Source organism: Somniosus microcephalus, chromosome 11, assembly GCF_052327205.1.
Source record: "Somniosus microcephalus isolate GS21.2 chromosome 11, FLI_Smic_1.0, whole genome shotgun sequence".
NCBI classification, from domain to species: domain Eukaryota; kingdom Metazoa; phylum Chordata; class Chondrichthyes; order Squaliformes; family Somniosidae; genus Somniosus; species Somniosus microcephalus.
The window spans coordinates 233,513,464-233,538,934 of NC_140997.1; the positions used below are offsets into that span (position 1 = coordinate 233,513,464).

A 25,471-nucleotide genomic window follows, 5' to 3' on the forward strand; every position below is an offset into this window, starting at 1 on the left:
CCTCTACACTGTCCCATCAAACACTCCCAGGGCAGGTACAGCACGGGTTAGATTCAGAGTAAAGCTCCCTCTACACTGTCCCATCAAACACTCCCAGGGCAGGTACAGCACGGGTTAGATACAGAGTAAAGCTCCCTCTACACTGTCCCATCAAACACTCCCAGTGCAGGTACAGCACGGGTTAGATACAGAGTAAAGCTCCCTCTACACTGTCCCATCAAACACTCCCAGGGCAGGTACAGCACAGGTTAGATACAGAGTAAAGCTCTCTCTACACTGTCCCATCAAACACTCCCAGGGCAGGTACAGCACGGGTTAGATACAGAGTAAAGCTCCCTCTACACTGTCCCATCAAACACTCCCAGGGCAGGTACAGCACGGGTTAGATACAGAGTAAAGCTCCCTCTACACTGTCCCATCAAACACTCCCAGGGCAGGTACAGCACAGGTTAGATACAGAGTAAAGCTCTCTCTACACTGTCCCATCAAACACTCCCAGGGCAGGTACAGCACAGGTTAGATACAGAGTAAAGCTCCCTCTACACTGTCCCACGACTGTGTGGCTGTTAATGGTTCCAACACCATCATCAAGTTTGCAGATGACACCACGGTAGTAGGCCAGATCACCAACAACGATGAGTCAGCCTACAGGGAGGAGGTCCAGCATCTCGTGAAGTGGTGCGCCGACAACAACCTGGCCCTTAACACCAAGAAAACAAAGGAAATAATCGTGGACTTCAGGAAGTCCAAAGGCGGAAGTCACACCCCCATCCACATCAATGGGGCGGAGGTGGAAAGGGTGGCCAGCTTTAAGTTCCTCGGAGTCCACATCACGGAAGACCTCGCCTGGTCCCTCAACACCTCCTCTCTGGTGAAGAAGGCCCAGCAGCGCCGATATTTCTTGAGGAGGCTGAAGGGATGTAATCTGTCACCCCCGATCCTCTCTAACTTCTACCGCTGCACTATAGAGAGCATCCTGACAAACTGTATCACGGTATGGTACGGCAGCTGTAGTTCCCATGACCGGAAAGCCCTGCAGCGGGTAGTCAAAACTGCCCAACGCATTACCGGCACCCGGCTACCGACCATAGAACATATATATCAGAAACGCTGCCTACGGAGGGCACGGACCATCATCAAAGACCCTACCCACCCCAGCCACAGTCTGTTCGCCCTCCTGCCATCTGGGAGACGCTACAGATGCATTCGCACCCGTACGACCAGATTTAGGAACAGCTTCTTTCCCAGGGCTGTCATCCTACTGAACTCCACAAATAAACTCTAAAGCCTGCACATCTGCCGATGCACTTTATTATGGTTATGTTTATGCTAATATATATGTACAAATGTATGTTGAAATGTTTAAGTGTCCTAATCCAAATTGTACACTCTCGGGAGCCGCAAGCCAACATTTCGTTGTACTGCACTTGTGCACGAACAATGACAATAAAAGTTGATTTGATTTGATTGATTTGATCAAACACTCCCAGGGCAGGTACAGCACGGGTTAGATACAGAGTAAAGCTCCCTCTACACTGTCCCATCAAACACTCCCAGGGCAGGTACAGCACGGGTTAGATACAGAGTAAAGCTCTCTCTACACTGTCCCATCAAACACTCCCAGGGCAGGTACAGCACGGGTTAGATACAGAGTAAAGCTCTCTCTACACTGTCCCATCAAACACTCCCAGGGCAGGTACAGCACGGGTTAGATACAGAGTAAAGCTCCCTCTACACTGTCCCATCAAACACTCCCAGGGCAGGTACAGCACGGGTTAGATACAGAGTAAAGCTCCCTCTACACTGTCCCCATCAAACACTCCCAGGGCAGGTACAGCACGGGTTAGATACAGAGTAAAGCTCCCTCTACACTGCCCCATCAAACACTCCCAGGGCAGGTACAGCACGGGTTAGATACAGAGTAAAGCTCCCTCTACACTGTCCCATCAAACACTCCCAGGGCAGGTACAGCACGGGTTAGTTACAGAGTAAAGCTCCCTCTACACTGCCCCATCAAACACTCCCAGGGCAGGTACAGCACGGGTTAGATACAGAGTAAAGCTCCCTCTACACAGTCCCATCAAACACTCCCAGGGCAGGTACAGCACGGGTTAGATACAGAGTGAAGCTCCCTCTACACTGTCCCATCAAACATTCCCAGGGCAGGTACAGCACGGGTTAGATACAGAGTAAAGCTCCCTCTACACTGTCCCATCAAATAATCCCAGGGCAGGTACAGCATGGGTTAGATACAGAGTAAAGCTCCCTTTACACTGTCCCATCGCAAACTCCCAGGGCAGGTACAGCACGGGTTAGATACAGAGTAAAGCTCCCTCTGCACTGTCCCAACAAACACTCCCAGGGCAGGTACAGCATGGGTTAGATACAGAGTAAAGCTCCCTCTACACTGTCCCATCAAACACTCCCAGGGCAGGTACAGCACGGGTTAGATACAGAGTAAAGCTCCCTTTACACTGCCCCATCAAACACTCCCAGGGCAGATACAGCACGTGTTAGATACTGAGTAAAGCTCCCTCTACACTGTCCCATCAAACACTCCCAGGGCAGGTACAGCACAGGTTAGATACAGAGTAAAGCTCCCTCTATACTGTCCCATCAAACACTCCCAGGGCAAGTTCAGCACGGGTTAGATACAGAGTAAAGCTCGCTCTACACTGTCCAATCAACACTCCCAGGGCAGGTACAGCACGAGGTTAGATACAGAGTAAAGCTTCCTCTACACTTCCCCGTCAAACACTCCTTGGGCAGGTACAGCATGGGTTAGATACAGAGTAAAGCTCCCTCTACACTGTCCCATCAAACACTCCCAGGGCAGGTCGAGCACGGGTTAGATACACAGTACAGCTCTCTCTACACTGTCCCATCAAACACTCCCAGGGCAGGTACAGCACGGGTTAGATACAGAGTAAAGCTTCCTCTACACTTCCCCGTCAAACACTCCCAGGGCAGGTACAGCACGGGTTAGATACAGAGTAAAGCTCCCCCTACATTGTCCCAGCAAACACTCCCAGGGCAGGTACAGCACGGGTTAGATACAGAGTAAAGCTCCCTCTACACTGTCCCATCAAACACTCCCTGGGCAGGTACAGCACGGGTTAGATACAGAGTAAAGCTCCCTTTACTTCACTCCTGTGTCTCAGCCTAGGAAGGTTCACCAGCTGTCTCGATGTGAAGTGTTCCAGCGATGAGGCTGTTTCTGGGTAAAATTGAGTCATTCTGTGCAGTGGGGCCAACACTTACTCATAACTGGATCGAGATGGATCCAAACTCATTTCCCGTGGGACGTTAACGTTCGACTGACGCAACAGGCTCCGGTCCCAGCAGTCTGGTCTGGATTAACACCCGGAGCCAAGAGATGTTTGACTCACACAGTGACCATGGAAACACTGATTGAAGGGGGGTGGGGGGTAGTCAGTCTTCACTCCTAAACAACCATCCAACTTGTCAGCTATTTGGTCATGGGGTGGGTGGGTGGGGGGCGGGGCCACAGACTGTCAATACGAGCAGAAATCATGGCAGATTTCCCCGTGCCCCCCATCTCTCCTTAGTCCGGGGGTTAAAGCCAATTGTATCAACTCTCCTTCCCTCCCACCCTCTGCCGTACCAGCCTCGATCAGATAACTCGGCTCCGACCAAGGATCGACCCTCCTTGGTGCTCAGGGGGCAGCACTCTCTCTCGCCTGAGTCAGGAGGTTGTGGGTTCAAGTCCCACTCCAGAGACTTGAGCACAAAATCCAGGCTGACACTCCCAGTGCAGTGCTGAGGGAGCGCTGCACTGTCGGAGGGGCAGTACTGAGGGAGCGCTGCACTGTCGGAGGGGCAGTACTGAGGGAGCGCTGCACTGTCGGAGGGGCAGTACTGTGGGAGCGCCGCACTGTCGGAGGGGCAGTATTGTGGGAGCGCCGCACTGTCGGAGGGGCAGTACTGAGGGAGCGCTGCACTGTTGGAGGGGCAGTGCTGAGGGAGCGCTGCACTGTCGGAGGGGCAGTGCTGAGGGAGCGCTGCACTGTCGGAGGGGCAGTGCTGAGGGAGCGCTGCACTGTCGGAGGGGCAATACTGAGGGAGCGCCGCACTGTCGGAGGGTCAGTACTGAGGGAGCGCCGCACTGTCAGAGGTGCCGTCTTTCGGAGGAGATGTTAAGCTGAGGCCCCGCCTGCTCTCTCGGGTGGATGTAAAAGATCCTACGGGCACTATTTGAGGAAGAGCAGGGGAGTTCTCCCCGGTGTCCTGGGGCCAATTTTTATCCCTCAACCAACATTACTAAAAAATAACAGATTATCTGGTCATTATCACATTGCTGTGTGTGGGAGCTTGCTGTGCGCAAATTGGCTGCCACGTTTCCTACATTACAACAGTGACTGCACCTCAAAAAAAATACTTTATTGGCTGTGAAGCGCTTTGGGACGTCCTGAGGATGTGAAAGGCGCTGGAGAAATGCTGGTTCCTTCTTCCTGGTATCGCTGTCATGTGACTGAGCGACAACACATTGATGAGCTGAGAGACAGATCGCCGCTGCCCGCTTCCACTGACCGCGTGTAGCAGCGAGCCCCTGGACTCACCATGCACAGTAGCGGAGTGATCACAGTCCAGCTCCACTTCATCCAACACCCCGGCCTGTAGCCAATCATGTCTTCGATTGCATCATAGAAATTATCGGCTCCTGTAGTGGTGTGAAAGGAGTTGGGTTAGTAATCTGCGAGACAAGGCACCGGTTACAAGCACTGCATCGACCTCCCACTGTCTGGGCACCAGTGTCTGCTGTTTGCTCTGGTACCAGACACTGGAAAGCTCCATCAATCCGCCCCCACAAACCCTTGGATCAACAGGATTATACTGGAGAAAGAAAGAAATTACAAAAAGAAAATACTGCAGATGCTGGAAATCTGAAATAAAAACAGAAAATGCTGGAGAAACTCAGCAGGTCAGGCAGCATCTGTGGAGAGAGAAACAGAGTTAACGCTTCAGGTCGATGACCTTTCATCAGAACTGGAAAAAGCTGGAGATGGAACAGGTTTTTAAGCAAGTTTAGGGGCTGGGAAAGGGGGGAGGGGAGGAAAGAACAAAAGGGAAGGTCTGTGATAGGGTGGAAGGCGGAAGAGGTTAAGAGACATTGAGAGACAGTAAGAGATATTCAAGGCGAGAGGAGATGGTAATGGGACAGGTTAAGAAACAAAGGATGGCTCGAGATGAAGTGTAAATTGCGCTGGCAGAATGAAAGACAGCTGCCCTGTGGGGGGAGAAGAAAAGACACAGACAAAGAGTGTGGATAAAAAATATATATGATGGGGGCCGAGGTTATGATCTGAAATTGTTGAACTCTATGTTGAGCCCAGAAGGCTGTAAAGTGCCGAATCGAAAGATGAGGTGCTGTTCCTCGAGCTTACACTGAGCTTCCGTGGAGCAATGCAAGAGGCCGAGGGCGGAGAGGTCAGAGTGGGAATGGGGCGGTGAATTAAAGTGACAGGCGACCGGAAGCTCGGGGTCACCCTTACGGACTGAACGGAGGTGTTCCGCAAAGCGGTCACCCAACCTGCGTTTGGTCTCCCCAATGTAGAGGAGACTGCATCGTGAGCAGCGAATACAGTATACTAGATTGCAAGAAGTACAAGTAAATCGCTGTTTCACCTGGAAGGGGTGTTTGGGGCCCTGGACGGTGGGAAGGGGGGAGGTATAGGGGCAGGTGTTACATCTCCTCCGCTTGCACGGGAAGGTGCCAGGCGAAGAGGAAGGGCTGTTTGGGGTGATAGAGGAGTGGACCAGGGTGTTGCGGAGGGAGCGGTCCCTGCGGAATGCTGAAAGGGGAGGGGCGGGGAAGATGTGTTTGGTGGTGGGATCACGCTGGAGGTGGCGGAAATGGCGGAGGATGATCCGCTGAATGTGGAGGCTGGTGGGGTGAAAGGTGAGGACACAGGGAACCCTATCGTGGTTCCGGGAGGGAGGGGAAGGGGTGAGGGCAGAAGTGCGGGAGATAGAACGGACACGGTCGAGGGCCGTGTCAACTACTGCCGGAAACACTGGTATGGAAGGTGGCATCGTCAGAGCAGATGCGGCGGAGACAGAGAAACTGGGAGAATATACAGCGCCTTTCACGACCACCGGACGTCCCAAAGCACTTTACAGCCAATGAAGTACTTTTTAAATTGTAGCCACTGTTGTAATGTGGGAAACGCGGCAGCCAATTTGCGCACAGCAAGATCCCACAAACAGCAATGTGACAAATGACCAGATAATGTTTTTAGTGATGTTGGCTGAGGGATAAATATTGACCAGGACACCGGGGAGATCTCCCCTGCTCCTCTTCGAAAAAGTGCCGTGGGATCTTTTACGCCCACCTGAGAGAGCAGACGGGGTCTCAGTTTAATATCTCATCCGAAAAACAGCACCTCAGACAGTGCAGCACTCCCTCAGCACTGTACTGGAGTGTCAGCCTAGATTTTTGTGCTCAAGTCTCTGGAGTGGGACTTGAACCCACAACCTTCTGACTCGGGTGAGAGGGAGAGAGAGAGAGAGAGACAGAGAGAGAGACTGAGAGAGAGAGACCGAGAGAGAGAGAGAGAGGCCGAGAGAGAGAGACAGAGAGAGAGACAGAGAGAGAGACCGAGAGAGACAGAGACAGAGAGAGAGAGGGAGACAGAGAGAGACCGAGAGACAGAGCGAGAGAGACAGAGAGACCGAGAGAGACAGAGAGAGAGAGACAGAGAGAGAGAGAGAGACAGAGAGAGAGACAGAGACAGAGAGAGAGAGGGACAGAGAGAGAGAGACAGAGAGAGAGACCGAGAGAGAGAGACAGAGAGAGAGAGACAGAGAGAGAGTATATATAAACAAGGCGAATGTATATTTATACACTCAGGGATATACCTGTTTATACACTGTATGAATAGAACTGCGTTTATGTGTTCAACCATGAATGTATTTTGATGCTTTGGCAACATAAGATGTACCTTATCATGCCAATAAAGCGATTTGAATTGAATTGAATTGACAGAGAGAGCGAGACAGAGAGACCGAGAGAGACAGAGAGACAGAGAGAGACAGAGAGAGAGAGAGAGAGAGACAGAGAGAGACAGAGAGACCGAGAGAGAGAGAGAGAGAGAGAGACAGAGAGAGAGACCGAGAGAGAGAGAGAGAGACAGAGAGACCGAGAGAGAGACAGAGAGAGAGAGAGAGAGAGAGAGACAGAGAGAGAGAGAGAGAGACAGAGAGAGACAGAGAGACCGAGAGAGAGACAGAGAGAGAGAGAGAGAGAGAGAGACAGAGAGAGAGAGAGAGAGACAGAGAGAGACAGAGAGAGAGACCGAGAGAGAGACAGAGAGAGAGAGACCGAGAGAGAGAGAGAGTGCTGCCCATTGAGCTATGGTTGACAAAAGTTCAACCAGCAACAACTTAACTTTAATGCAGTAAAATGTTCCAAGGCTATTCACAGGGGCGTTATGAAACAAAATTTGACCCCGAGCCACATCAGGAGATATCAGGGCAGATGAGCAAAAGCTCGGTCAAAGGTCGGTTTTAATGAGCGTCTTAAAGGAGGAGAGAGAGGCGGAGAGGTTTAGGGAGCAGCGAAGATCTGATATTAAGCCACTCAAGAGCTTTTATTCCCTCAGATTTTTTCTCTCTCCTGAAGCTGCGAACCCAACATCAGTGAGCACACTTCAAAAGTACTTCATTGGCTGTAAAGCGCTTTGGGACGCCCGATGGTCGTGAAAGGCGCTATAGAAATGCAAGTCTTTGTTTCATTCTTGCCAGGGAAGACAGGAACAGGAGTAGGACATTCAGCCCCTCGAGCCTGTTCCGCCCAGAGGTAGAATCCCACTCGGGGCCCCACCTCGACCACTGCTTTTGCGCGCCTGCTTGAGACCAGTCACCCCTGGAGGGAGAGGCAGCCTGGCTGGCTTAAAGTCCTCGCTGGCCCAGGGGGCAGGGAGAGCAGGTGCAGGGGCTGCAAATCCCTGACCCCAGATCCACGAACGGATAGCGCCTGGGATCTTCCCGGTCAGTGTGGCTCAGTACTGTACCGGGCAGGGCATTTGGGGGGCAGGTAGGTCGAAGGTCACCATTCAAGTTCAAACCCAAAAGCTGCTCGATTGATAGATTACCAGGACAGTGCGCGTTAGCTTATTAACCCCAGAATGTATTTTCTCCATTTTACTGCTAAATCAAGGCATTCCCCCCACTCCCCCCATAGGGAGTGTATTCGGGGAAATCCTGGGCGCGCCCCTCAGGATCGTAGAATTTGTAAAATGGGGTACAGGCACACCGGGATGTAAGTGTACAGGTTCACAAATCACTAAACGTAGTGACACAGGTTAACAAGGCCATAAAAACAGCAAACCATGCCCTGAGGTTCATTTCTAGAGGGATATAATCGAAAAGCAGAGAAGTTCTGTTAAACTTGTATGGAACCTTGGTTAGACCGCACTCGGAGCACCGTGCACGGTTCTGGTCTCCATATACCTTGGTTAGACCAGGCTCGGAGCACCGTGCATGGTTCTGGTCTCCATATACCTTGGTTAGACTGTGCACAGTCTGGTCTCCATATTATAAAACAGATATCGAGGCACTGGAGAAGGTGCAAAAAAGAATTACCAAAATGATACCAGAACTGAGAGGTAACACCTATCAGGAAAGGCTGAACAGGCTGGGGCTCTTTTCTCCAGAAGGCTCAGGGGTGACCTGCTAGAGGTCTTTCCTCCCATTTTCCACCCTCCATAAACTTGCTCATCCAAAACTCTGCTTTCCGTGTTCTAACTCGCACCAAGTCCCTTTCACCCATCACCGCCTGTGCTCACTGCCCCGTGTCCTAACTCACACCCAGTCCCGTTCACCCATCACCCCCTGTGCTCACTGCCCCGTGTCCTAACTCGCACCGAGTCCCGTTCACCCATCACCCCCTGTGCTCACTGCCCCGTGTCCTAACTCACACCCAGTCCCGTTCACCCATCACCCCGTGCTCACTGCCCCGTGTCCTATCTCACACCCAGTCCCGTTCACCCATCACCCCCTGTGCTCACTGCCCCGTGCTCTAACTCACACCCAGTCCCGTTCACCCATCACCCCCTGTGCTCACTGCCCCGTGTCCTAACTCACACCCAGTCCCGTTCACCCATCACCCCCTGTGCTCACTGCCCCGTGTCCTAACTCACACCCAGTCCCGTTCACCCATCACCCCCTGTGCTCACTGCCCCGTGTCCTAACTCACACCCAGTCCCGTTCACCCATCACCCCCTGTGCTCACTGCCCCGTGTCCTAACTCACACCCAATCCCGTTCACCCATCACCCCGTGCTCACTGTCCCGTGTCCTAACTCACACCCAGTCCCGTTCACCCATCACCCCCTGTGCTCACTGCCCCGTGTCCTAACTCACACCCAGTCCCATTCACCCATCACCCCCTGTGCTCACTGCCCCGTGTCCTAACTCACACCCAGTCCCGTTCACCCATCACCCCGTGCTCACTGCCCCGTGTCCTAACTCACACCCAGTCCCGTTCACCCATCACCCCCTGTGCTCACTGCCCCGTGTCCTAACTCACACCCTGTCCCGTTCACCCATCACCCCCTGTGCTCACTGCCCCGTGTCCTAACTCACACCCAGTCCCGTTCACCCATCGCCCCCTGTGCTCACTGCCCCGTGTCCAAACTCACACCCAGTCCCGTTCACCCATCACCCCCTGTGCTCATTGCCCCGTGTCCTAACTCACACCCAGTCCCGTTCACCCATCACCCCCTGTGCTCACTGCCCCATGTCCTAACTCACACCCAGTCCCGTTCACCCATCACCCCCTGTGCTCACTGCCCCATGTCCTAACTCACACCCAGTCCCGTTCACCCATCACCCCCCGTGCTCACTGCCCCGTGTCCTAACTCACACCCAGTCCCGTTCACCCATCACCCCCTGTGCTCACTGCCCCGTGTCCTAACTCGCACCCAGTCCCGTTCACCCATCACCCCCTGTGCTCACTGCCCCGTGTCCTAACTCACACCCAGTCCCGTTCACCCATCACCCCCTGTGCTCACTGCCCCGTGTCCTAACTCACACCCAGTCCCGTTCACCCATCACCCCCTGTGCTGACTGCCCCGTGTCCTAACTCACACCCAGTCCCGTTCACCCATCACCCCCTGTGCTCACTGCCCCGTGTCCTAACTCGCACCCAGTCCCGTTCACCCATCACCCCCTGTGCTCACTGCCCCGTGTCCTAACTCACACCCAGTCCCGTTCACCCATCACCCCCTGTGCTCACTGCCCCGTGTCCTAACTCACACCCAGTCCCGTTCACCCATCACCCCCTGTGCTCACTGCCCCGTGTCCTAACTCACACCCAGTCCCGTTCACCCATCACCCCCTGTGCTCACTGCCCCGTGTCCTAACTCACACCCAGTCCCGTTCACCCATCACCCTCTGTGCTCACTGCCCCGTGTCCTAACTCACACCCAGTCACGTTCACCCATCACCCCCTGTGCTCACTGCCCCATGTCCTAACTCACACCCAGTCCCGTTCACCCATCACCCCCTGTGCTCACTGCCCCATGTCCTAACTCACACCCAGTCCCATTCACCCATCACCCCCTGTGCTCACTGCCCCCGTGTCCTAACTCACACACAGTCCCGTTCACCCATCACCCCCTGTGCTCACTGACCTCCATTAGCTCCCGGTCCGGCAACGCCTCTATTTAAAAATTTTCATCCTGGTTTTCAAATCCCTCCATGGCCTCGCCCCTCCCTATCTCTGTAACCATCTCTAGCCGTACAACCCTCCGAGATCTCTGTGGTCCTCCAATTCTGGCCTCGCGCATCCCCGATTTTAATCACTCCACCATTGGCAGCCAGACTTTCAATTGCCAAGGCCCTAAGCTCTGGAATTCCCTCCCTAAACCTCTCTACCTCGCTCTCCTCCTTTAAGACGCTCCTTAAAACCTATCACTCTGATCAAGCTTTGGTTCATCTGTCCTACTATCTCCTGGTTCGGTGTCAAATTTATATTGATAACGCTCCTGTGAAGCGCTTTGGGATGATTTACTAGGTTAAAGGCGCTGTATAAATACAAGTTGTTGTTAAAATTATGAAGGGGTTCGATAGGGTAGACGTAGAGAAGATGTTTCCACTTGTGGGGGAGACCAGAACTGGGGGCCATCAATATAAGTCACTAATAAATCCACTGGGGAATTCAGGAGAAACTTCTTTACCCAGAGAGTGGTGAGAATGTGGAACTCGCTCCCACAGGGAGTGGTTGAGGCGAATCGCAGAGATACATTTAAGGGGAAGCTGGATAAACACACGAGGGAGAAAGGAATAGAAGGATATGGTGATGGGGTGAGATGAAGAGGGTGGGAGGAGGCTCGTGTGGTTCAGAAACACCGGCACGGAGCGGAGGGGCCAAATGGCCTGTTCCTGTGCTGTACACTCGATGCCATCCTCCTTTACTGACCAGTTTCTGACCAACATGAACAATTGCAGCCGAAGATCAACGACCGAGAGTTCACTGAAACTGCTCTTTAAAAACTAATTAAACCCTTCGTTAAAATATTTCCACCCTGTAACAACTGGGAGTGTGAAGCTCAGATAGAATATCGTAGGTGCCAAAAATGGGAGAGAGAGACAGGTGCAAATCTGAGGTCAAAAAATATCCTAATGTGCTCGGCAAAGCTCAGCTTATCTTGCGTCATGGAATGACAGTCCGGAATAGCGTTAATGTAAAATTAGAAACAGAATGAGCTGATTCAAACATCGAATGTAATCGCAGGGAAGGGGATTCTGCAGGAAGGGTCTTCTTTCCATTTATTAGAGGGCCGTGGGTTTAGACCAGCCCCAGCTGTCATGCGATTGCGTGCAGGGACCGTGAAGGATTTTGGGAGACTATTTTCTCTTGGAGGAAGGGTGGTTAGGGGGCCAAGGCTCAAAGGTATAACCTGTCTCCCCCCGCCACCACCCCGCCCCCCCGCCCCCGAGAGGCCCGCTGGCCGCAGCATCCTCCGCTGGATCCTGACCTCAATGCTGCTCTGTGATTAGCAACTGAGGAGGAAGCGGGGAATCTCAGGCTTCCCTTCATCACCAAACAAACCAGCCCCAGCGGCCATCCCAGGGAGTGAAGACACAGCAGTGCTGACCCCCGGGTCTCAGTGATGCTGCCTGTCTGAAGTTTTATAGAGAATTACACAGAATGTACAGCTCGGGAACAGGCCATTCGGCCCCACTGCTCCGTGCTGGTGTTTCTGCTCCACACCAGCCTCCTCCCACCCTCTTCATCTCACCCCATCACCATATCCTTCTATTCCTTTCTCCCTCGTGTTTATCTCGCTTCCCCCTAAATGTATCTCTGCTCTTCGCCTCAACCACTCCCTGTGGGAGCGAGTTCCACATTCTCCCCACTCTCTGGGTAAAGAAGTTTCTCCTGAATTCCCGATTGGATTTATCAGTGACCGTCTTATATCGATGGCCCCTAGTTCTGGTCTCCCCCACAAGTGGAAACATCTTCTCTACGTCTACCCTATCGAACCCCTTCATAATCGTAAAGACCTCGATCAGGTCTCCCCTCAGCCTTCTCTTTTCTAGAGAAAAGAGCCCCGGCCTGTTCAATCTTTCCTATAACCTCTCAGTACAGATATCATCCTCGTAAATCTGTGTCCACTTCAACCTTCAGAAACATCCTGCAGAACAAGTCTAGATACCATCCTTCCAGAATAACACTACGGTTCAGAGCACAGGTCTGTTGCTGTATAACACTGGGGTACAGTGCTGGTGGGTACAGGTCTGTCACTGTATAACACTGGGGTACAGTACTGGTGGGTACAGGTCTGTCACTGTCTAACACTGGGGTACAGTACTGGTGGGTACAGGTCTGTTGCTGTATAACACTGGGGTACAGTACTGGTGGGTACAGGTCTGTCACTGTATAACACTGGGGTACAGTACTGGTGGGTACAGGTCTGTCACTGTATAACACTGGGGTACAGTGCTGGTGGGTACAGGTCTGTCACTGTATAACACTGGGGTACAGTACTGGTGGGTACAGGCCTGTCACTGTATAACACTGGGGTACAGTACTGGTGGGTACAGGTCTGTCACTGTCTAACACTGGGGTACAGTACTGGTGGGTACAGGTCTGTCACTGTATAACACTGGGGTACAGTACTGGTGGGTACAGGTCTGTCACTGTATAACACTGGGGTACAGTACTGGTGGGTACAGGTCTGTCACTGTATAACACTGGGGTACAGTACTGGTGGGTACAGGTCTGTCGCTGTATAACACTGGGGTACAGTACTGGTGGGTACAGGTCTGTCACTGTATAACACTGGGGTACAGTACTGGTGGGTACAGGTCTGTCACTGTATAACACTGGGGGACAGTACTGGTGGGTACAGGTCTGTCACTGTATAACACTGGGGTACAGTACTGGTGGGTACAGGTCTGTCACTGTATAACACTGGGGTACAGTGCTGGTGGGTACAGGTCTGTCACTGTATAACACTGGGGTACAGTACTGGTGGGTACAGGTCTGTCACTGTATAACACTGGGGTACAGTACTGGTGGGTACAGGCCTGTCGCTGTATAACACTGGGGTACAGTACTGGTGGGTACAGGTCTGTCACTGTATAACACTGGGGTACAGTACTGGTGGGTACAGGTCTGTCACTGTATAACACTGGGGTACAGTACTGGTGGGTACAGGTCTGTCACTGTATAACACTGGGGTACAGTACTGGTGGGTACAGGCCTGTCGCTGTATAACACTGGGGTACAGTACTGGTGGGTACAGGTCTGTCACTGTATAACACTGGGGTACAGTACTGGTGGGTACAGGTCTGTCACAGTATAACACTGGGGGACAGTAGTGGTGGGTACAGGTCTGTCACTGTATAACACTGGGGGACAGTACTGGTGGGAACAGGTCTGTCACTGTATAACACGGGGGTACAGTACTGGTGGGTACAGGTCTGTCGCTGTATAACACTGGGGTACAGTACTGGTGGGTACAGGTCTGTCACTGTATAACACTGGGGTACAGTACTGGTGGGTACAGGTCTGTCGCTGTATAACACTGGGGTGCAGTACTGGTGGGTACAGGTCTGTCACTATAACACTGGGATACAGTACTAGACGGTACAGGTCTGTCACTGTATAACACTGGGGTACAGTACTGGTGGGTACAGGTCTGTCACTGTATAACACTGGGGTACAGTACTGGTGGGTACAGGTCTGTCACTGTATAACACTGGGGTACAGTACTGGTGGGTACAGGTCTGTCACTGTGTAACACTGGGGTACAGTACTGGTGGGTACAGGTCTGTCACTGTATAACACTGGGGTACAGTACTGGTGGGTACAGGTCTGTCGCGGTACAACACTGGAGTGCAGTACTGGTGGGTACAGGTCTGTCACTGTGTAACACTGGGGTACAGTACTGGTGGGTACAGGTCTGTCGCTGTATAACACTGGGGTACAGTACTGGTGGGTACAGGTCTGTCACTGTATAACACTGGGGTACAGTACTGGTGGGTTCAGGTCTGTCACTGTATAACTCTGGGGTACAGTACTGGTGGGTACAGGTCTGTCACTGTATAACACTGGGGTACAGCACTGGTGGGTACAGGTCTGTCACTGTATAACACTGGGGTACAGTACTGGTGGGTACAGGTCTGTCACTGTGTAACACTGGGGTACAGTACTGGTGGGTACAGGTCTGTCACTGTGTAACACTGGGGTACAGTACTGGTGGGTACAGGTCTGTCTCTGTATAACACTGGGGTACAGTACTGGTGGGTACAGGCCTGTCACTGTATAACACTGGAGTGCAGTACTGGTGGGTACAGGTCTGTCACTGTATAACACTGAGGTACATTACTGGTGGGTACAGGTCTGTCACTGTATAACACTGGGGTACAGTACTGGTGGGTACAGGTCTGTCACTGTATAACACTGGGGTACAGTACTGGTGGGTACAGGTCTGTCACTGTATAACACTGGGGTACAGTACTGGTGGGTACAGGTCTGTCACTGTATAACACTGGGGTACAGTTCTGGTGGGTACAGGTCTGTCGCTGTATAACACTGGTACAGTACTGGTGGGTACAGGTCTGTCACTGTATAACTCTGGGGTACAGTACTGGTGGGTACAGGTCTGTCACTGTATAACACTGGGGTACAATACTGGTGGGTGCAGGTCTGTCACTGTATAACACTGGGGTACAGTACTGGTGGGTACAGGTCTGTCGCTGTATAACTCTGGGGTACAGTTCTGGTGGGTACAGGTCTGTCACTGTATAACACTGGGGTACAGTTCTGGTGGGTACAGGTCTGTCGCTGTATAACTCTGGGGTACAGTTCTGGTGGGTACAGGTCTGTCACTGTATAACACTGGGGTACAGTACTGGTGGGTACAGGTCTGTCGCTGTATAACACTGGGGTGCAGTACTGGTGGGTACAGGTCTGTCACTATAACACTGGGATACAGTACTAGACGGTACAGGTCTGTCACTGTATAACACTGGGGTACAGTACTGGTGGGTACAGGTCTGTCACTGTATAACACTGGGGTACAGTACTGGTGGGTACAGGTCTGTCACTGTATAACACTGGGGTACAGTACTGGTGGGTACAGGTCTGTCACCTGTGTAACACTGGGGTACAGTACTGGTGGGTACAGGTCTGTCACTGTATAACACTGGGGTACAGTACTGGTGGGTACAGGTCTGTCGCGGTACAAACACTGGAGTGCAGTACTGGTGGGTACAGGTCTGTCACTGTGTAACACTGGGGTACAGTACTGGTGGGTACAGGTCTGTCGCTGTATAACACTGGGGTACAGTACTGGTGGGTACAGGTCTGTCACTGTATAACACTGGGGTACAGTACTGGTGGGTTCAGGTCTGTCACTGTATAACTCTGGGGTACAGTACTGGTGGGTACAGGTCTGTCACTGTATAACACTGGGGTACAGCACTGGTGGGTACAGGTCTGTCACTGTATAACACTGGGGTACAGTACTGGTGGGTACAGGTCTGTCACTGTATAACACTGGGGTACAGTACTGGTGGGTACAGGTCTGTCACTGTATAACACTGGGGTACAGTACTGGTGGGTACAGGTCTGTCACTGTATAACACTGGGGTACAGTTCTGGTGGGTACAGGTCTGTCGCTGTATAACACTGGGTACAGTACTGGTGGGTACAGGTCTGTCACTGTATAACTCTGGGGTACAGTACTGGTGGGTACAGGTCTGTCACTGTATAACACTGGGGTACAATACTGGTGGGTGCAGGTCTGTCACTGTATAACACTGGGGTACAGTACTGGTGGGTACAGGTCTGTCGCTGTATAACTCTGGGGTACAGTTCTGGTGGGTACAGGTCTGTCACTGTATAACACTGGGGTACAGTTCTGGTGGGTACAGGTCTGTCGCTGTATAACTCTGGGGTACAGTTCTGGTGGGTACAGGTCTGTCACTGTATAACACTGGGGTATAGTACTGGTGGGTACAGGTCTGTCACTGTATACACTGTGGTACAGTACTGGTGGGTACAGGTCTGTCACTGTATAACACTGGGGTACAGTACTGGTGGGCACAGGTCTGTCACTGTATAACACTGGGGTACAGTACTGGTGGGTACAGGTCTGTCACTGTATAACTCTGGGGTACAGTACTGCTGGGTACAGGTCTGTCACTGTATAACACTGGGGTACAGTACTGGTGGGTACAGGTCTGTCACTGTATAACACTGGGGTACAGTACTGCTGGGTACAGGTCTGTCACTGTATAACACTGGGGTACAGTACTGGTGGGTACAGGTCTGTCACTGTATAACTCTGGGGTACAGTACTGGTGGGTACAGCTCTGTGGAGACAAGGACAGTGATGCGTTAATTGTTGGCAATATGAACTTGCCCATTTGTGACACGGGGTGGAAGGAGAATGAAAACTTACCGTACACCCAAGATATTGCAATACATTCAAAGAATGCCACCCACAGAAGGCACATGCCGCTGGCTGCATAGTAGTCAAACAGCTGGAACACATACAACCCACCCTGGAATGAAACAGAATATCGGGTCACTCGGAGAAAAGAGAACAGGCCCTCCCATCTCCACCCTCCCTCCACCACCACCTTTCCCTCCCCTCCCTCCAGCAAGGTGCTCTAACCTCCCTCCACATTACTACCGTCTGTTCTTCTGGTATCAGCTGTGGCTCAGTGGGTAGCACCGTCAGAAGGTTGTGGGTTCAAGTCCCGCTCCAGAGACTTGAGCACAAAAATCTAGGCTGACACTCCAGTGCAGTGCTGAGGGAGTGCTGCACTGTCAGAGGTGCTGTCTTTCAGATGAGACATTAAACCGAGGCCCTGTCTGCTCTCAGGTGGATGTAAAAGCTCCCACGGCCGCTATTCGAAGAAGAGCAGGGGAATTCTCCCTGGTGTCCTGGCCAATATTTATCCCTAAATCAACATCACTAAAACACAGATTAACTGGCCGCTTAAAGTTAGAGCCAGGCCGTTCAGGGGTGATGTCAGGAAGCACTTCTTCACACAAAGGGTGGTGGAAATCTGGAACTCTCTCCCCCCCAAAAAGCTGTTGAGGCTGGGGGTCAATTGAAAATGTCAAAACTGAGATTGATAGATTTTTGCATGGATAAGGGGATTAAGGCTTACGGAACCAAGGCGGGTAGATGGAGTTAAGATACAGATCAGCCGTGATCTCCCTGAATGGCGGAGCAGGCTCGAGGGGCTGAATTGAATGGCAGTGCCCTACGCATGTTCCTCATCGCTGTTTGTGGAAGCTTGCTGTGTGCAAATTGGCTGCCCCGTTTCCTACAACAGTGACCACACTTCAGAAAGTGCCTCATTGGCTGTGAAGCACTTTGGGACGTCCTGAGGTGGTGAAAGGCGCTGGAGAAATATGAGTCCTTTCAAGGGGTATGGGGAGAAGGCAGGGACAGGGTACTGAACTTGGATGATCAGCTATGATCGCATTGAATGGCGGAGCAGGCTCGAGGGGCCGAATGGCCTACTCCTGCTCCTATCTTCTATGTCTATGTTTCTTTCTAAGGCAGGGATCTCCTTGATGCGGATTTTGATTGCTCCCCTGAGCAGGGTGTGCCTGGGCAGGAGGGCGAGGCTCTGCCTAGTTTCAGCAGCGCCTCCAGCAAGTTTAACGACCTTAGACAGCAGACAGCAACAGGAAGACAACGCCAACATTTTTTTCCAGATATCCCGTTTGTTTAAACAGTCTCTGCCTTGCAGATGCTTCCCCCGTGTTGTGGTTTGACAGCCGGAGCCAGCTCACTTGGGTTGCTGTTGTGGTAACCAGGGGCAACGACACAGTAAATCTCCATGGCTTGCTGTGAGGGAGCAGCCGCCTCGGAGTTACTAACCCTCCGGGATTGGCCCTGGAGTCTCCAGGAATTGAAGATTAATCTCCAGGACATTGGCTGGGAGCAAAATAAACCCAGGAGAAAAAAAATCATCGGGGCGTTGAAAATATTTTTCTTTTATGGCTTTTCAAAAGGGCCGCTTGATTGACAGGCAAGAATCATCCAATCGGGTAACGAAGAGTCTATCCTCTATCCAATTGGGTTGGGAAGGTGGGGCCACCTTGAAGGTAGGCGTGTTGGACCCAATGGCGGGAGAGTGGAGGCGGGGCACTGCGAGGATGGGCGTGTTGGACCCAATGGCGGGAGAGTGGAGGCGGGGCACTGCGAGGATGGGCGTGTCGGGCGACCAATGGCGGGAGAGTGGAGGCGGGGTACTGCGAGGATGGGCGTGTTGGACCCAATGGCGGGAGAGTGGAGGCGGGGCACTGCGAAGATGGGCGTGTCGGGCGACCAATGGTGGGAGAGTGGAGGCGGGGCACTGCGAGGATGGGCGTGTCGGGCGACCAATGGTGGGAGAGTGGAGGCGGGACACCGCGAGGATGGGCGTGTCGAGCAACCAATGGTGGGAGAGTGGAGGCGGGACACCGCGAGGATGGGCGTGTCGAGCGACCAATGGTGGGAGAGTGGAGGCGGGGCACCGCGCGATCATGTGATGAAACTTCCAGGAATACCTCCAAACAGGGTTGGCAACCCCTGAAGCCGGCCCACCTCCACCTTCTCAAGGGCCAACTAGGGGATGGGCAATAAATGCCGGCCTTGCCAGCGACGCCCACATCATCTGGTAGATTGTGAGGCTCTTGGTGCTTTACTGGGGTTTCTTACTAAGGCATTAAACAGGAAATTAGAGCCGCGTGCAATAAGGGCGCAGCAGTCATTACGGTGACTTTAATCTACATATAGATTGGGCTAACCAAATTAGTAACAATACTGTGGAGGAGGAATTCCTGGAGTGTTTACTAGGGTCCTGAATTTAATTAAAGGAAACTACGATGGTATGAGGAGCGAGTTGGCTAGGATGGATTGGGGAATGTCACTCAAAGTGTTAACGGTGGATAGGCAATGGCAAACATTCAAAGACCGCATGGATGAGCTACAGAATTTGTTCATCCCAGTTTGGCATAAAAATAAAACAAAAAAGGTGACTCAACCGTGGCTAACAAGGGAAATTAGGGATAGCATAAGATCCAAGGAGAGGACATATAAATTGGCCAGAAAAAGCAGCAAACCTGAGGATTGGGAGAAGCTTAGGATTCAGCAAAGGAGGACAAAGGGATTAATTAAGAGGGGGAAAATAGAGAATGAGAGGGAGCTTGCAGGGAACATAAAAACTGACTGTAAAAGCTTCTATAGATATGTGAAGAGAAAAAGATTGGTGAAGTCAAGCATAGGGCCCTTGCAGTCAGAATCAGGGGAATTTATAATGGGGAACAAAGAAATGGCAGACCAATTAAATACATACTTTGGTCTGTCTTCACAAAGGAGGACACAAATAACCTCCCAGAGATGTCGGGGAACATAGGGACTAATGAGAGGGAGGAACTGAATGAAATCAGTATTTGTAGGGAAATGGTGTTAGGGAAATTGACGGCATTGAAGGCCGATAAATCCCCAGGGCCTGATAATCTACATCAAAGGGTACTTAAGGAAGTGGCCCTAGAAATAGTAGATGCATTGCTGGTCATCTTCCAAAATTCTACAGACTCTGGACTAGTTCCCATGGATTGGAGGGTAGCTAATGTAACCCCACTATTTAAAAAAGGTGGTAGAGAGAAAACGGGGAATTATAGACCGGTAAGCCTGACATCGGTAGTGGGGAAAATGCTAGAGTCCATTATAAAAGATGTAATACCAGAGCACTTGGAAACAGTGACAGGATCGGACAAAGTCAACATGGATTTACGAAAGGTAACTCATGCTTGACTAATCTACTGGAATTTTTTGAGGATGTAACTGGTAGAATAGATAAGGGAGAACCAGTGGATGTGGTGTATTTGGACTTTCAGAAGGCTTTCGATAAGGTCCCGCATAAGAGATTGGTGTGCAAAGTTAAAGCACACGGGATTGGGGGTAAGGTACTGACTTGGATAGAGAACTGGTTGGCAGGCAGGAAGCAAAGAGTTGAAATAAACGGGTCTTTTTCCGAGTGGCAGGCAGTGACTAGTGGGGTACCGCAGGGATCGGTGCTAGGACCACAGCTATTCACAATATATATTAATGATCTAGACGAGGGAACTAGATGTAATATCGCCAAGTCTGCAGACGACACAAAGCTGGGTGGGCGTGTGTGCTGTGAGGAGGATGCAGAGAAACTCCAGTATGATTTGGACATGTTGGGTGATTGGGCAGAAACATGGCAGATGCAGTATAATGTGGATAAATGCGAGGTTATCCACTTTGGTGGCAAAAACAGGAAGGCAGATTATTATCTGAACGGCAATAGATTGGGAGAAGGGGAAGTGCAATGAGACCTGGGTGTCCTTGTGCACCAGTCGCTGAAGGTAAGCATACAGGTGCAGCAGGCGGTTAAGAAGGCAAATGGTATGTTGGCCTTCGTAGCAAGAGGGTTCGAGTACAGGAACAAGGATGTCTTGCTGCAGTTGTACAGGGCCTTGGTGAGACCACACCTTGAGTATTGTGTGCAGTTTAGGTCGCCTTATCTGAGGAAGGATGTTCTTGCCATGGAGGGAGTGCAGCGAAGATTCACCAGGCTGATACCTGGGATGGCAGGAATGACGTATGAGGAGAGATTGGGTCGATTAGGCTTATATTCGCTAGAGTTTAGAAGAATGAGAGGGGATCTCATTGAAACTTATAAAATTCTAACAGGACTAGACAGACTAGATGCAGGAAGGATGTTCCCAATGGCCAGGGAGTCCAAAACCAGGGGTCACAGTCTAAGGATAAGGGGTAGGCCATTTAGGACAGAGATGAGGAGGAATTTCTTCACCCAGAGAGTGGTGAGCCTGTGGAATTCTTTACCACAGAAGACAGTGGAGGTTAATTCATTAAATATATTCAAGAAGGAGTTAGATATATTTCTTAAGGCTAAAGGGATCAAGGGATATGGGGAGAAGGCAGGGACAGGGTACTGAATTTGGATGATCAGCCATGATCTCATTGAATGGCAGAGCAGGCTCGAGGGGCCGAATGGCCTACTCCTGCTCCTATCTTCTATGTTTCTATGTTAAAGAAAGACTTGCATTTCTATAGCGCCTTTCACGACCTCAAGACATCCCAAAGCGCTTTAGAGCCAATTAAGTCCTTTTTGAAGTGTAGTCGCTGTTGTAGTGTAGGAAACGCAAATCAATTAGCGCACAGCAAGGTCCCACAAACAGCGATGTGATAAAGACCAGACAATCTGTTTTAGTGATGTTGGTTGAGGGATTAACATTGGCCAGGATACCGAGGAGAACTCCCCTGCTCTTTTTCGAAATAGTTGCCATGGGATCTTTTATGTGCACCTGAGAGAGTAAACGAGGCCTCGGTTTAACGTCTCATCTGAAAGATGGCACCTCGAACAGTGCAACGCTCCCTCAGCACTGTCCCTCCGACAGTGCAGCACTCCCTCAGCACTGTCCCTCCGACAGTGCTGCTCTCCCTCAGCAGTGCCCCTCCGACAGTGCAGCGCTCCCTCAGTACTGCCCCTCCGACAGTGCGGCACTCCCTCAGTACTGTCCCTCCGACAGTGCGGCACTCCCTCAGTACCTGTACTGCCCCTCCGACAGTGCGGCACTCCCTCAGTACTGCCCCTCCGACAGTGCGGCGCTCCCTCAGTACTGCCCCTCCGACAGTGCAGCGCTCCCTCAGTACTGCCCCTCCGACAGTGCAGCGCTCCCTCAGTACTGCCCCTCCGACAGTGCAGCGCTCCCTCAGCACTGCCCCTCCTACAGTGCAGCACTCCCTCAGTACTGCCCCTCCGACAGTGCAGCGCTCCCTCAGTACTGCCCCTCCGACAGTGCGGCGCTCCCTCAGTACTGCCCCTCTGACAGTGCAGCGCTCGCTCAGTACTGCCCCTCCGACAGTGCAGCGCTTCCTCAGCACTGCCCTGGAGTGTCGGCCTAGATTTTTGTGCTCAAGTCTCTGGAGTGGGATTTGAACCCACAACCTTCTGACTCAGAGGCGAGAGAGAGAGAGAGTGCTGCCCACTGAGCCATGGTTGACACTAATGGCGCAGTACACGAGTCACAAACAAATGAAGTGGATTTATGAAGAAAACAGGAGACAGAGTAAACATGGGAGAAAGGAGGCCCATACACTCAGTACTTACTTCAGTCACCATAGCCAGGCCCAGCAGATAGCTGATTGTGCATGTTATAGCTATGAAGATTTCCCGTCTGTAACCCTTCCTTAGGAAGGATGGGTAAAGGTCGACGAGCGAAGTAATCTGCCCTTCGACCTCCACGAACTGTAGGAAAACAAGTCAAAGAGAGAAAAACACGTCAGGCGATATGTTCAATCACAACCCGTGGGTCACATTCCCAACACTTACACATTCCCTGGCTTCCCCTGTGTCAATCTAATCACACCTATCTCTCCTTCTGTAATCATTAAGTGGATGAGACACATTCTGTCCTGTCTGAGGGGAGGCGGAAGCGAACGATAAACATCTGGTGATCGGGAATCCTTAAACCAGATGCAACCTACAAAGACATTCAGTGCAGATGTTCTGATCATTCTGAGGCTCCCTTGCTGGGGGTCCCATGGGGACCAGACACCCCTCCCCCCGTGCCTCGCATTGTGACCACCCCCCCCAAACCCCAGCCACTGAGAGTTGGCAGCATATTCGGCCATTGGGAGGCATCACAGCCAAGCCCATTCCCGCCTACACCTGATGTTCAGGCGCGCACACCGTCCGACAGGAGTCACTGAATGGAGTCCAGCCTGATTTAGGTGGGGGGGAGAGAAGGGGGCAGGGATAGAGAGGAAGGGGAGAGAGGAGAGGAATGGAGAAGAGAGATTAGGCACAGAAGGGAGGTGAGCAGAGAAAGGAAGGGGTGGGGGAGAGAGTGGGAGGGGAGAGAGAGGGTGAGAGAGGAGGGGAGAGAGGTGGGGAGAGAGAGGGTGAGAGAGGAGGGGAGAGTGGGAGGGGAGAGTGGGAGGGGAGAGGTGGGGAGCGAGGGAGGGGAGAGAGGTGGGGAGAGAGAGGGTGAGAGAGGAGGGGAGAGTGGGAGGGGAGAGTGGGAGGGGAGAGGTGGGGAGCGAGGGAGGGGAGAGAGGTGGGGAGAGAGAGGGTGAGAGAGGAGGGGAGCGAGGGAGGGGAGAGAGGTGGGGAGAGAGAGGGTGAGAGAGGAGGGGAGAGAGGTGGGGAGAGAGAGGGTGAGAGAGGAGGGGAGAGTGGGAGGGGAGAGTGGGAGGGGAGAGTGGGAGGGGAGAGGTGGGGAGCGAGGGAGGGGAGAGAGGTGGGGAGAGAGAGGGTGAGAGGAGGGGAGAGTGGGAGGGGAGAGTGGGAGGGGAGAGTGGGAGGGGAGAGGTGGGGAGCGAGGGAGGGGAGAGAGGTGGGGAGAGAGAGGGTGAGAGAGGAGGGGAGAGTGGGAGGGGAGAGAGGTGGGGAGAGATGGTGTGAGAGAGGAGGGGAGAGAGGTGGGGAGAGAGAGGGTGAGAGAGGAGGGGAGAGAGGGAGGGGAGAGTGGGAGGGGAGAGTGGGAGGGGAGAGGTGGGGAGCGAGGAGGGGTGGGGACAGAGGATGAGGAGGGGGAGGTGAGGACAGAGGTGAGGAGGGGGAGTGGGGGTGGGGACAGAGGGTAAGGAGTTGGGGGAGTAGCGGAGGACGTTAACAACAAGCCCCTCGGGTGCCTGTCATGTGTGTGAGGTAAAGAGGGACTGGGGCCTTCCGGTGAAGCGAGTAGGAGGGGAGTCATTTTCCCTTAAATGAGGCCTGTGGAGGATTTAACAGTTACAAACCTGCAAACCCATTGGAATTAATAAACCACAAGACAGTGACAGAGTTAAGCTTCATTTCATCAACATCCATTTCAGTCAATCACATTATCATTAGGGTGATAAATCTCAATGCTGGGAATGGAACAGTTTCCCATCACCGGCACCGTGACAGCATCAAACACTCCCAGGGCAGGTACAGCACGGGTTAGATACAGAGTAAAGCTCCCTCTACACTGTCCCATCAAACACTCCCAGGGCAGGTACAGCACGGGTTAGATACAGAGTAAAGCTCCCTCTACACTGTCCCATCAAACACTCCCAGGGCAGGTACAGCACGGGTTAATTACAAAGTAAAGCTCCCTCTACACTGTCCCATCAAACACTCCCAGGGCAGGTACAGCACGGGTTAGACACAGAGTAAAGCTCCCTCTACACTGTCCCATCAAACACTCCCAGGGCAGGTACAGCACGATTTAGATACAGAGTAAAGCTCCCTCTACACTGTCCCATCAAACACTCCCAGGGCAGGTACAGCACGGGTTAGATACAGAGTAAATCTCCCTCTACACTGTCCCATCAGACACTCCCAGGGCAGGTACAGCACGGGTTAGATACAGAGTAAAGCTCCCTCTACACTGTCCCATCAAACACTCCCAGGGCAGGTACAGCACGGATTAGATACAGAGTAAAGCTCCCTCTACAGTGTCCCATCAAACACTCCCAGGGCAGGTACAGCACAGGATAGATACAGAGTAAAGCTCCCTCTACACTGTCCCATCAAACACTCCCAGGGCAGGTACAGTATGGGTTAGATACAGAGTAAAGCTCCCTCTACACTGTCCCATCAAACACTCCCAGGGCAGGTACAGCACGGGTCAGATACAGGGTAAAGCTCCCTCTACACTGTCCCATCAAACACTCCCAGGGCAGGTACAGCACGGGTTAGATACAGAGTAAAGCTCCCTCTACACTGTCCCATCAAACACTCCCAGGGCAGGTTCAGCACGGGTTAGATACAGAGTAAAGCTCCCTCTACACTGTCCCATCAAACACTCGCAGGGCAGGTACAGCACGGGTTAGATACAGAGTAAAGCTCCCTCTACACTGTCCCATCAAACACTCCCAGGGCAGGTACAGCACGGGTTAGATACAGAGTAAAGCTCCCTCTACACTGTCCCATCAAACACTCCCAGGACAGGTACAGCACGGGTT

The 25,471-nt window shown here is 52.3% G+C and overlaps 1 protein-coding gene across 3 annotated transcripts in view; it reads right to left on the minus strand.

Moving 5' to 3' along the window:
- LOC147111345 (sodium- and chloride-dependent taurine transporter-like) overlaps window positions 1-25,471 on the minus strand; it is a 101,173-nt gene that overhangs the window by 13,495 nt on the left and 62,207 nt on the right. For all 3 annotated transcript variants that reach the window (XM_086002137.1, XM_086002135.1, XM_086002136.1), the window contains 3 exons: window positions 22,647-22,784; window positions 16,940-17,042; window positions 4,581-4,681 (listed from right to left, as the gene is read on the minus strand). In XM_086002137.1, coding sequence (XP_085858263.1) covers window positions 4,581-4,681; window positions 16,940-17,042; window positions 22,647-22,784 — 342 coding nt within the window. The remainder of the gene's footprint in view (window positions 1-4,580; window positions 4,682-16,939; window positions 17,043-22,646; window positions 22,785-25,471) is intronic.